This window comes from Lepisosteus platostomus, chromosome 8 (genome assembly GCF_059453375.1).
Source record: "Lepisosteus platostomus isolate fLepPlt1 chromosome 8, fLepPlt1.hap1, whole genome shotgun sequence".
Lineage (NCBI taxonomy): Eukaryota > Metazoa > Chordata > Actinopteri > Semionotiformes > Lepisosteidae > Lepisosteus > Lepisosteus platostomus.
Window position 1 is genome coordinate 27,063,000 of NC_142618.1, and position 12,894 is coordinate 27,075,893.

Here is a 12,894-nt window from a genome sequence, read left to right on the forward strand (position 1 = left end):
AGCCTATGCCCTAAATACCGCTTTCTCCTAAAAACACATTTGAATTGGTACCGATATAAAAAAGGAGAGACTCTGCAACAGACTGTGTTCCAAACTATTAATGTCAGGGACTCGGTGTCCCTCTTTTTTTAGTATCAATCTCTTTCCTGTCAAAATAATATTCTTCCAGCAGTGCCACAATACCGCTGTCTCTCTTTTTAATTAAAATATAGGCTTGATTCTGTTAAGTAACATTTTTTGTAAGTTCATAAATGACCACAGATGCAATAAACAGTTTTGCAACGCGCTAAATTGGGGGGGAGGGGGGATCTTTAATTGTATTGTTAGCTTTCTGAAAGTTTGTCTGAATCTACCATCTTTAGTTCTTTTACCCCACAAGCTATAAGATGTTCTGTATGCAGGATTTATTATCAAAAAGTCTTTCATTTTATTGTCCTATAATAGATACAAAATACAGAAGATGAAGAGTGGTGGAAAGCCTATTGCAGGGCACACAAACATACAGGTTTGCAGAGACTTAGAATACACATTAGCAAAAATGAAGCCATTTAATCCACATTAAGTAGGAAGTATGCCAGTTTTAACTAAAGGGCTTGATTTTATTAAGACTGAACCTTTTTTAAATAAACCAGACCCCTTTAAAAAAAAAAACACTTCCTTGTCTCAGTGCAAAATGCATTTCCCAATAGTCCCTCCTTTATTCTCTGGTTTGAGCTTCACTGTTGACTGTGAAGACATTCAAAGAGTTGACTTTGTCATTGTCCTTGAGTTTTTTTTTTAATACAGGAATTAGGACTCCTTGCAGTCTTCACAGTTGAAGACTAAAAGGATTTAGTTTTTTTTAGCTTTTCAGTGTGGAAAAATCCTTTAATCCTGGAATACACCGGGTCATTCATCCATAATTGCAGCACAGTGATATTTTTCATTTAATGTGGTCAACAAAATTAAATATATAATTCTAAGTGAAGAAAAAAGAAAAATAAAATAGATAAAATATTAAATATGTGCATGCACAACGATGAAGCGTCTTACTCGCAGCTGTTATGAGGTTTTATAAGTTCATTATTCCATTTTACATAACACTACTCATGTAGATGTACAGTGTCTACTGCATGTTTAGCTATGCTAACAATTTTAACACATTGTCTAGAATACTAATGGTGACAAAATGAAATCTAAGGCTTATACAGTATGTTTATAATTATGGTAAGCCCTTGCTATACACGAATTTACCTTACATAGTTTGGCATATCTGCACAGAATTTTATGTGCACCATATTACCTTGCACGACCCCCAAATTGTGACTATCCACAATGTAGAGAAGCATCCATGAGATGCAACGCATGCTGGAGAGAGAGTTATTTTCATGAAAAGTGGGGAGATAGAGAATAAGCTCTTAGCTGTTTAGTGACTGTATTAAAAGCATTATACTGTATAGACATGAGTGAAGTATTTTATGTTATAGGAAATAGGTTTCCCTTTTTTCCTCAATGACATATGTACAGTACCTCATTTGAAACCTCATGTTTGCTGCTTTGTTATTACGCTATCTACCCGGAAGAATGAAACCATTAGTGTTACCACTCTTTTCTGGCAATATTAGGTGTGTATTTGTTGACTTTTATAATTTGTTGTTAACGTCATTTGGTGTCAGGACCTAATATTATTTTTACAATTAGAACTCCATTTAGTTTGTCTACAGCCAATATCATTTGTATTTGTATCAGTTTCAGTAGGATCTCAGTAAATATTTAAGAAAGCCAAGGCTGAAAACTTTAGCAATGCTTCTTAGCTCTAGATGCAGTGAGTAGTTGAGACTGCAGATAAGAATTTAATGCAGAGCAAGTTCTTGTACAAAGATGAACAGTCCCGAAGGTCACCCTCACAATATTCCTACTGTGGAGTCGGTGGCACCACCTTTTACAGATCTCCTGGAGGGGGAGGCAAAAGATCACATGAGTGGTGCCTTCTTGCAGCAGATGGTACAGTAAGTGAGGTATATTGTTATCTAGGATTTTGCTTTGATTTCTGCAAAAATCATCCCAGAATTTGGACTCAATAGCATGCAATCTATGCATACCTACCATCTTTGGTTTCCAAGTGTCCAGAACTTGGCTTTAAATATATATATGTACACATTGCCTGACATTATAACAACTTTTAGGAAACGGTAGACAAACCTCTTACCAAAAGTAGGGTCACTAATGGTGTTTTCTTGCCTGATTTTTTCCAAGCACTCTTCTTGTTCTCTCTTAATCACACAGTCTGAATGCATAGCAGATACCTGTAAAATACATATAACAATGCTTAGATATGGGACACAATAACTTCACTTCTACTTATTTTAAAAATATTTAGATATTTCATAAAATAATATGAAACATCATTATTTTACAGTTTTTTGCAACGTTTTCATGGTTTTGTTTTTTCCACTTGGCTTTCTGAAACACTAATACAATACTGCACATGCATAATATGAATAACACAGTATGTACTGTACTGTATGTACACTTAAAAAAATTCTCCATCCTCTGACAAAATAATGCTTCTTACACTTCCTTATGTTAATGGACTTTCATTCTCTAATTAAGACACAAGGTGTCAATACCAATTTTTTTAAAAATAATTTCTTATTTCTAATTTAAATAAAATTAAACTCAAATGAGTTTTAAATTTCTGGAGGAAATCGAAACAATCTCGGTCAATCCAGATACCTATTGTATATGAACATATCAAACTTCTTAACTATGGGCTTGTGTGTTTTATTTTTTGCAGTTGGTATGTTCACCAGAGACAGATCTTATTGTGCTGTTCTCCATGGCTCCCCTTTATATTTTGCTTATTTAAAGAAAACCAAAAACTTCAGCATTTCCATCAATTCAGTAAGCTGGTGTGGTGTCAGCCCCCAACTGCCTTTTGAATCCCCCATGATTGTCTGAAAAGGACCCCGAAGGAGTAGGGAATCACCTTTTCTTATTTCAGCTCAAAGAGTCTCGCCTTCAATCTCTCTCTCTCCAAGCTCTTTCTGATAATGTAATCCATCCTCAGAACTCCAGTGCAGCTATGTCCCTGGGGTCCTTTAAATTTAAATAAAAGTGCTCTAAATTTCTGTGAACCACAAACCTTCCCAAATGTCTCACCTGGGATTCTATTTGTAACCTCTTCTAAGTATTTATCCTTCATTTTCCTATTTCAGAAATTCAGGACTTTTGATGCCAGTCAAGCATCTTTTCAGAAGTCATATTCCATATCTTTCTGTATACTGCATCATGTTCCTGGATCACTTCTCCACAGCATAATGACCCTCATGCATTATATAAAATCTGACTCCACATACAGTCCTTATGAATTTCTCCCTATTGCTGCTACTATTTACAGTATATGCATCTTAGTAACCATCCCTTCCGACCCATTACTTATAGACAAATCAAAAGTGATTTGCCACAATTTCCGACACCACTTCCTCAATGCACTTAGCCATCTTAAGCTCCAAATGTTTTCCTGTCATTTCTTTGATTGTCGAAGTTTCCTTCCATACTCATCAAAGAATCTCAATCACTGCGTTTTATTCTTTGAGTGCTGGTGCTCTGAAATTCTAAAGATTACATCAAATTAGATGTTCCTAAATAAGTTCAACTTTTTCTGCCATTGAGGATTCTCATATAGTATATTCTCCTTCTTCATCCTTGTACAAACATTAGTCAAGGAGCATGTTTTGAACTTTTTCCTCTCTCTGGTTGATTTGCAAATACTACTAAAAGTACTTCCAGATCTTTCATTTCTGTTTAGAGAAAGATATTTCATCATTCATACTTTATCTTTAATTTTTAAATCTTAAGACCTCTGGTTCAATGTTATGGAGTCTATTTTTTCTTTTTGGGCATTCCAAAAGTCCCATCTATAGTATGTTATTCTCCTCAGGCAGGTGAGTTACCCCAATGAAACTCTCTATTTGAATTGCTTTTTTCCATCTTAAAAAGTATTTAAGATGGAGAAGTACCTGCAGTATAAGGTACTAAGGTATACAGTAAGCACCTGCAGTACTGAAGCTAGGTTTAGGAACTCTGGATATATAAATGGATGATGTTGTTACTGTTGGATTACTAAATGAATGTTACTATTTGGATAGCTATTTTGAAATACATTGCTGTAATTACCCAGCCCATTTTCCTGATCACACAGTCTAATAATCAGTGTCACACATGAATACTTTTTTAGTTCAAGTGTATATTTAAAATTATAGAGATTTCCACCACCCAATATCAGTCAAATGACCCACAGCAGGACGCTGGCATTCTGATGTGGCAGACATGTCTACTGCTCTAGTGGACTGCTTGGCTCTAGTTCTGGAAGTGACTGAGAGATTATGGGTTAATTCAGGAGGCAGAGCTTCCTCTTTCATGCTCTGACAAAGAACACCCAACCAAAGGTAAGCTGCTGCCTTGAATTTCTGCAACTCCACCCTTGTTACCACCCATAGAAATCTTCAAGGCATACTGCTCTGTTACATACAGTACATACCTGTACAGTTTGTGTAGACCACAACAGAAATATATAAAATAATTATTCTCCACACCACTGCCCTTACAGGTATTTTTTGTGTTGTATATATTCTTAAAAAATAATTGTTTTAAACACATTTTGTAGATTCTGGGTAAATGGTTCAATGACAGTGTATTTTATGGATGGGGTGACCAGCTTGCCTTGCAGTTTACAAGAGTGTGCTGTGAAATCTCAATAGCAGCCATCTGGTTACTGTTACCCAGGCCTTATCTCTGGCCATGTCTCTGGCTGTGATTTTGCCTCTGAATGCCAGTGAGTGGAATTATCTGCAGCTAATGAAATTTAAAAAACCAAGCATGTAAGTAAATTTTTCTGTGTTTTCTTCATTTTTTCCTTTCCTGGTCTGCTGCTAAGATGGTCAATTTAAATTGTGTAATAGATAAGTGCATAGTTTCTTTTTTTAACAGATCTACTACAAACACTGAAGGTTGTGGGATAGTACCACAATACAAACTTGCACTACAGTGCCTTGCGAAAGTATTCGGCCCCCTTGAACTTTTCAACCTTTTGCCACATTTCAGGCTTCAAACATAAAGATATAATTTTTTTATTTTATGTGAAGAATCACCAACAAGTGGGACACAATTGTGAAGTGGAACGAAATCTATTGGATTTTTGAAACTTTTTTAACTAATAAAAAAATGAAAAGTGGGGCGTGCAAAATTATTCGGCCCCTTTACTTTCAGTGCAGCAAACTCACTCCAGAAGTTCAGCGAGGATCTCTGAATGATCCAATGTTGTCCTAAATGACTGATGGTGATAAATAGAATCCACCTGTGTGTAATCAAGTCTCTGTATAAATGCACCTGCTCTGTGATAGTCTCAAGGTTCTGTTGAAAGCGCAGAGAGCATCATGAAGACCAAGGAACACACCAGGCAGGTCCGTAATACTGTTGTGGAGAAGTTTAAAGCCGGATTTGGATACAAAAAGATTTCCCAAGGTTCAAACATCCCAAGGAGCACTGTGCAAGCGATCATCTTGAAATGGAAGGAGTATCAGACCACTGCAAATCTACCAAGACTTGGCCGTCCCTCTAAACGTTCAGCTCAGACAAGGAGAAGACTGATCAGAGATGCAGCCAAGAGGCCCATGATCACTCTGGATGAACTGCAGAGAACTACAGCTGAGGTGGGAGAGTCTGTCCATAGGACAACAATCAGTCTTACACTGCACAAATCTGGCCTTTATGGAAGAGTGGCAAGAAGAAAGCCATTTCTCAAAGATATCCATAAAAAGTCTCGTCTAAAGTTTGCCACAAGCCACCTGGGAGACACCCCAAACATGTGGAAGAAGGTGCTCTGGTCAGATGAAACCAAAATCGAACTTTTTGGCCACAATGCAAAACGATATGTTTGGCGTAAAAGCAACACAGCTCATCACCCTCAACACACCATCCCCACTGTCAAACATGGTGGTGGCAGCATCATGGTTTGGGCCTGCTTTTCTTCAGCAGGTACAGGGAAGATGGTTAAAATTGAGGGGAAGATGGATGCAGCCAAATACAGGACCATTCTGGATGAAAACCTGTTGGAGTCTGCAAAAGACCTGAAACTGGGACGGAGATTTATCTTCCAACAAGACAATGATCCCAAACATACAGCAAAATCTACAAAGGAATGGTTCACAAATAAACGTATCCAGGTGTTTGAATGGCCAAGTCAAAGTCCAGACCTGAATCCAATCGAGAATCTGTGGAAAGAGCTGAAAACTGCTGTTCACAAACGCTCTCCATCCAACCTCACTGAGCTCGAGCTGTTTTGCAAGGAAGAATGGGCAAGAATTTCAGTCTCTCGATGTGCAAAACTGATAGAGACATACCCCAAGCGACTTGCAGCTGTAATCGCAGCAAAAGGTGGCTCTACAAAGTATTAACGCAAGGGGGCCGAATAATTTTGCACGCCCCACTTTTCATTTTTTTATTAGTTAAAAAAGTTTCAAAAATCCAATAGATTTCGTTCCACTTCACAATTGTGTCCCACTTGTTGGTGATTCTTCACATAAAATAAAAAAAATATATCTTTATGTTTGAAGCCTGAAATGTGGCAAAAGGTTGAAAAGTTCAAGGGGGCCGAATACTTTCGCAAGGCACTGTACATAATTATTAAAACAGCTTTTATACTGAATGAAAAGCATCAGTTGGACAGAAGATGAAGTTGACTGTTCTTAACTATACTTTTAATTATACTGTAGTTATCTTTCAAATTTAAGTGTAAGAATATAGAAACATGGATTACAATTTCAATGTAAAATACAGCAAAAATCAGTAATCTTTAAAGTTTCATTTTCACATTGTATTTTGTACAAACTATGAATAGATGATTTAGAAATAGTGTGTCTGAAAACACTGAAACAAAACTACCCCAAAATGTTCAATTTGTTCTAACATCTTGTTGTTGGTTTTTTTTTACCAAAAATGATAGGTCACTTGAGAGTTTGATATATGAATTTATACCGTATGTGGATTAAATGGAGTAAAATATTTTTAAAAGAAAACAAAGATTTGCAAATAATTACAACTTGCAAGAGTATAAGAATGCCATTTCATTTACTGCTTTAAAAATAAACTTTTTTTTTTCAAATAAGTCACACATCTCACTAGTTGTCAGTCTAGTAAAGACAGCTCAGGAAGTAGTTATTGTTTGTTCTTAAACCTTTGCAGCTGAATTTTGTATATGCCATAGGCATAATATATAAAAGAATACATTTATATTTGACAATCAGATCACAATAAACTTTTGTTATCTTTATAATTTGTGACTCAAAACTTTTATAGAATCAATAATAACATCAAATGTTTAATTAGAATTTCAAATTAGTAGTTACATCACCCACGTATGTTTTTGTTAATTATATTGTGGGTGAGAAAGTACAATCAAAACCTCTATCTTTCACAACAAACTTTTGATGTAATGAATACACTATCACTTATCTGACGTTAACATGCAGAGACTATACAGTTTGAGAAACAACAGAACTCTTGATTGACAATGGAGGTAAGATGTATTAAATGTAACCCTGATTCCCCCACCAAACAAAACAGTTTTTTTGAAAGGTATTACTTAAACCTGTTTTAGACATAGACATTATCTTCTAAGCCCACTCACACATTAAAATAATTAAGATGGAGTGATCTACTGTATCTCTATCAGAATTAAGCTCCAAAGAACCAAACTGGAAATTTTATATTAATCTTTACTCATGAATATGTCATTTCTTACACACACCAGTGTAGTTTTTGTAGTACAACTGGTATGAAACCCAAAGTGAATCTTATTAAAAACATTAACTGCTTAAGGACCTTTTTAAGGACCTAGGGAAAGACTTGAAATGGGACTAATGTCACATAGAACCAAGGAGTTTAACCTGGAATCTTAAATTTTATCACGGTCAACTGAAAGTCAGTTAAATACATTGCTGACATTCTAATGGTATCTCAGTCTCCACTCAACCTCATAGATTAGATTTTCTGAATGCAGTTAGATATGCAAACACAACATGTCTGCCTGAAGATTGTTAGTAACTTAGGAATTATCATTAAGAAGGAGAAGTCGAGGGCAGAGTGGCACAGTAACACTAATCACATCTGAAAGCACATTAATAACACACACCCTAATACTCCCTTTATGCTGTTGTGCACTCTCTGTGTGCACATGGATTAGCTGGTGTGCTACATGTTGAAAGGAGGAGAGTACAGTTAAAACTATATGGAAGAAATAATATCCACAATAGTCCAACAAAGAGAGCAGCATACATAATTTTCCTGAATAAATTATTGTTGTTTATTAAATAATCAGGGTGGGCACTAACTAAATTTATATATTTATGAAAGAGCTTAGGAAATTAAAAGAAGATTTGAATTATTTTTAAAATAATCGGATTGTAAAATATTGGGCGTGGAAAATAGATTTATCCTACTTTGAGAGAACAAGTATCTATTGCATAGAAATTTGAGTTGAAAAATATATATTTTCTTGTCTTAATTTACTGTGGTGTTTTTACCTCTATACCTAAGGAGCATATTGTAATAATTAAGCCTAAGAAGAATGAAATTCAGACAAACATGAAACGGTTTCTGTTCACATCCATGTCTTAATTAAGGACTTAATATACGTGCCTTCACAATATGTTTGCTAAGTATTATAATAAAAATATCAATTTTAATATAAAAAAATATCAAAACGTACTTTTCAGCCATTGTGTTTTCCAACAAGTAGAATTTGGCTTAATTTTTGGTCAAATATATTAATCGTGGGTTTTTAATGTTGGATCATTCTGACCAATAAATGAATGAAAAGGTATATCCTTTTGTGTGTTATTTGTTTTATATATTATAAATGTTATATAGTATAGATCTCTAAGCATCAATTGTATTAGAAAAGTATGCTGAATATGTACTTAAAGTCTTAATGCCTGTGAATTCCTGAGCACTATTACTGTATGTTAAAAGGCTCCAAAAGCTATCTAGAAAACTGGAAAAGCTAATCAGGATATATGTAGGCTATGACACTGCTGAAATTCTAAATAAACTGTTTATAGAAGTTAGATTGTGGCGATGTATTATCTCTGATAATTAGCATTCCTGTTGCTAAGCAGCAGGCAGTCAAGCAAAAACAGATGCTGACAGGAAGGCTTAACAGTTTTAAAAATTAAATGAGTAAAATAATAGCTATAGGTCTTTGAAGAGAAAAACTGAGAATTAAGTGTTTTAAAATTTACAGAAGCAATTTGATAGCCTTTTATTTTTATATTACATTTATAAAGTATTAATATTAAAATACTCTGTTTCTTGTGCAGTAGGGTTTTAAGAAGGCAACCTACTGTATTTGTTCATTATAATGATGCAAATACAAAACAGCATGTCTTACAGAATTAAAGCTTTCTTTTTCATACTTTCCAAGCAATACCACAAACAATTTCAAGTTTTCTGACAGTGTTTAAAATCTGAAAGTAAATATGTTGCAATTAACATAATAAGATGTCCAGAAAAGAACAGACACAATGCATCATTTCTGCTTCAGTTAAGATGCGGCCCATCTGGAATGCACAACTCCCACCTGCTGTAAACAGAAACTTAATGATCCATAAACCTAAAACACTCTTCTGTAAAATAAGATGTTAAATCTTCTAACTTCCTCAAGTCTATACATACATGGCTTAACTAAAGTCTTTGTATTTACTCCACTGAAACATTCTCCACATTTTCTCACATACACAACCAGTTTAAAATACCTCTCCTAATTGACAATTTCACACTTCTTTAACCACTTTCAGAAAACTGTTTGCAGAATTTGCTTTGAATCAAAAGATTTTGATTATCCTCATATTCATGTTTATATTTTTAATGAAACTGTAAACCCACCTTTGGTTTGTTTTATGATAATACTGCAAGTTGAGACAAAATGGCAGCCCTTGATTTGACTGTATTCCCAAGAAAGCAATGAGGAATGAGCCGCTTACCTCAGTTCACTGACCAGTTGCTGGAAGACAGTTGGTCAGATCACAGTTTAAAAAACTGGAAGCAAAAGCTTCCAAGATGGGTTATATTTTTGGTCTGAAGGCTAGAAGCTGCAACTACAAGAAAGGAGAAGGAAATGACAAGCCAAGAAATTCAGGAACCAGGGACCTGCAACTTTTGTAAAAGTTTAGAGAGAGACTAAGTGAAGAATCTCAGAGAGTGACTGGATTATAATGAGAGCTGTTACTGAGACTGGTAGGCATCTTAACTGCCTAGTTGTGATAGAAAAAGACATCCAGTAGCTCAAAAAGAAAGTAGGATTTTGTTTTTGTTGAGGTGATTGTTTAATGTTCCCTAAACTTTAAACAAAAGAACACCGATTTGTACGTTATGGCCGTGTTTGTGTGCCTGTTTACCTGGACCAGCCTATTAAAAAAATTATGTTATAACACACCAACCCCTGGCATGTCACGTATGTTGGAGCATATTGGCACAGACTATGGTATTGGAACCACGCCCATGGCTTTTTAGTGAATGTGTGAAGGATTTTATTAGAAGAAAATAAATGCATAGAAGAATATATTGGCCTTGGAGTAAATGAGTGATCCTAGGACTCCCTTATGGCTGAAGGCAGAAGGCAGGAAACACCTTTCTCAAGGCGTAGTAAAAATACTCCTGGACTTCAGTGGTAGATGAAGGTCTTCAGAGGGAATTAAAGCAACAGTCTCCTTGCCTGATGACAGCCCTCAATTCAAGACATGGTCCAGGAGATGTATACAAAAGCTTGGGAGAAGGAAGAGATGCAGATTGACTTTGAGGAGGCCCAAATATGCTTTTCCTGTATGGAGTATGGCCACAATGCAGATGACTGCCGTTAGAAGCAGTTGTATTAGAAGCAGTTGGAAAAAGGAAGATTGAAAAATGTGAATGTGGCCCTTATGATGATGAATCCTGAGCTCCAGTAAGTTCGTAAAGGTGTCAAGAAAAAGAGGAATTATTTAGCCTCCTGTTTATAGAGAGTGAGGAAGAGGAGTAAGAACAGAATGGGGGAAGAGACCAATGTTCCCAGAGCTATTGGAGGGGTCGGTGGATGACAATTACCTACTTTGTACTGAACAAATGCCGGGAGTGGGTGAGAAGCAAACAGATTCCTAGGCCATTGATTGGGCCCCAATCGGACTGAGAGCAAGCAGAAGGATGAATTACAGAAACTGCTTCAGGACTAAAGTAGTACTAAATGGACCAGCGTGCTGAAGGAGAAGAGTGAGGCACTGCAGTCTGAACAGCAGCAGAAAGAAAAACTAGGAACCAAGATGAGTGCCTGTAAACAGCCAGTTTGTGACTATCTCTATGAAGACATTCCAAACATTCCAAATGAGATGCGACTTTCCTCCCAAAGCTCCACACCAGAGTGTCCAGCACGGAGGCGGAAGGGAAGGACAGGGAGATGCAGGTATAGTGTCTCCGCACTCAGCTTGTGCAGGCAACTGCCGAGATGATGCAGATGGAGTAGAGAACTCTGTACAAAGGGCATGCTTGAGGCCAGCCAAAGAAAAGAAATGGACAAGACGTTCCACCTTTTAAATACTGGAGAATGAGATTCTCAAATTGATATAAGAAATTTAACAACAAAATTTCAAAATCCTAAAAACTTTTAAGCAATCAAAGCACGGTCATCAGCTAAAACAGTAAAAAGAAAAGTTAAATTCTGCCCAGACTGCAAAGAATGTTGATATAGTGACAGACAGACACTTTCTGACACTTTCCCTTAGATGCTTCAAGAAATGGAGGAAGGATAACCTCAGCTAGACTGCCACAGAATCACTGCAATTTCTGCATAAGGTCCTTCAGAAACGTCTAGAACAAGTGTAGCAGGTTTACAGTAGCCAAGATCCAAAAGTTCAGAGCTAGCTAGACATGGCCAAGCAAGGAACATGTAAACAGAGCGGGGAGCTGACTTTAATCCAGCACCACCTGAGCAAAACACAGGAACAAATACTGTACATGACAGGGAGATGCAGCTCAGCCAGTTATGATCCCAGCTGAATCAAACTGTAGGAGATCTAAAAGCCCCCCCCAAAGAGCAGCTGGTCCAGGAGACTGAAACCATCAAGTCACTTGCAGGAGCAAGTCTGAAGATTGTATATACTGTAGCTAATAAGAACAACCCCTTTTTCAAGAGGGAGAGTGTTGCTCATTGAACAAAAGACCCACTACTTGGGCTGCAGAAGATTCCATAGGTGAAGAAGTAGGAGTCCTTGTCACCAGGGCCAAAAGGATGCCCCTTTGTCTAATCTTCCAAAAGATGAAAGAGAAGATTAAGATACTAAGGATGACCTTCTGTTATTTATAGTTGACTTGGCACATGATGTGGCAATGACAACGAAATTAAGAAAATCCCTCTCATAAAAAAGGCATGACAAACAGATACCACCAGTCTTTGACTTCCTGCATAACAAAGCAGGAGACGGAAATATACATTAGAGCACAAAAAGGTTACTATTACAACACATTGACACATCTTCAGTAGATGTTTGACACACCTAGTTTTTCTGAGAATGAAGAAAGCCTGGATATCAGCTTGTACTATTTGGCTGGGTGGCTTGTTCTGGACTCCTACAACCTTTTGCAACCTTTTTAAAGAAGTGCCTCTGATTCAAAATCCTAAATATTGCTCTTAATTTACATTGTCCACTGACTCACATTTTGTTTATTTTTAGGAGAAAGCAAAAATTGTAATACTTGTAGTGGTGGCACATGAAGGAAAGATTAAACTGCTCTTAATTTTAAATGAAATAAAAGCAGTGTTAAAAAAATTCATTGGACAGCTTTTATTATTACTGAGACATATACAGATGTATTTTTTTAATGTAC

At 36.3% G+C, this 12,894-nt stretch overlaps 1 protein-coding gene across 12 annotated transcripts in view; it reads right to left on the bottom strand.

Annotated features, from left to right (window-relative positions):
- The window catches only part of LOC148657144 (pituitary adenylate cyclase-activating polypeptide type I receptor-like), a 189,352-nt gene that overhangs the window by 75,564 nt on the left and 100,894 nt on the right, over positions 1 to 12,894 (bottom strand). For 9 of the 12 annotated variants that reach the window (XM_088643017.1, XM_088643018.1, XM_088643024.1 and 6 more), the window contains one exon: positions 2,189 to 2,285. In XM_088643017.1, the coding sequence (XP_088499143.1) occupies positions 2,189 to 2,285 (97 nt within the window). Of the gene's footprint in view, positions 1 to 2,188; positions 2,286 to 2,968; positions 2,990 to 9,924; positions 9,969 to 10,022; positions 10,110 to 12,894 lie in introns of those variants that run through there. The other 3 variants (XM_088643022.1, XM_088643021.1, XM_088643023.1) reach the window with 3 other exon arrangements.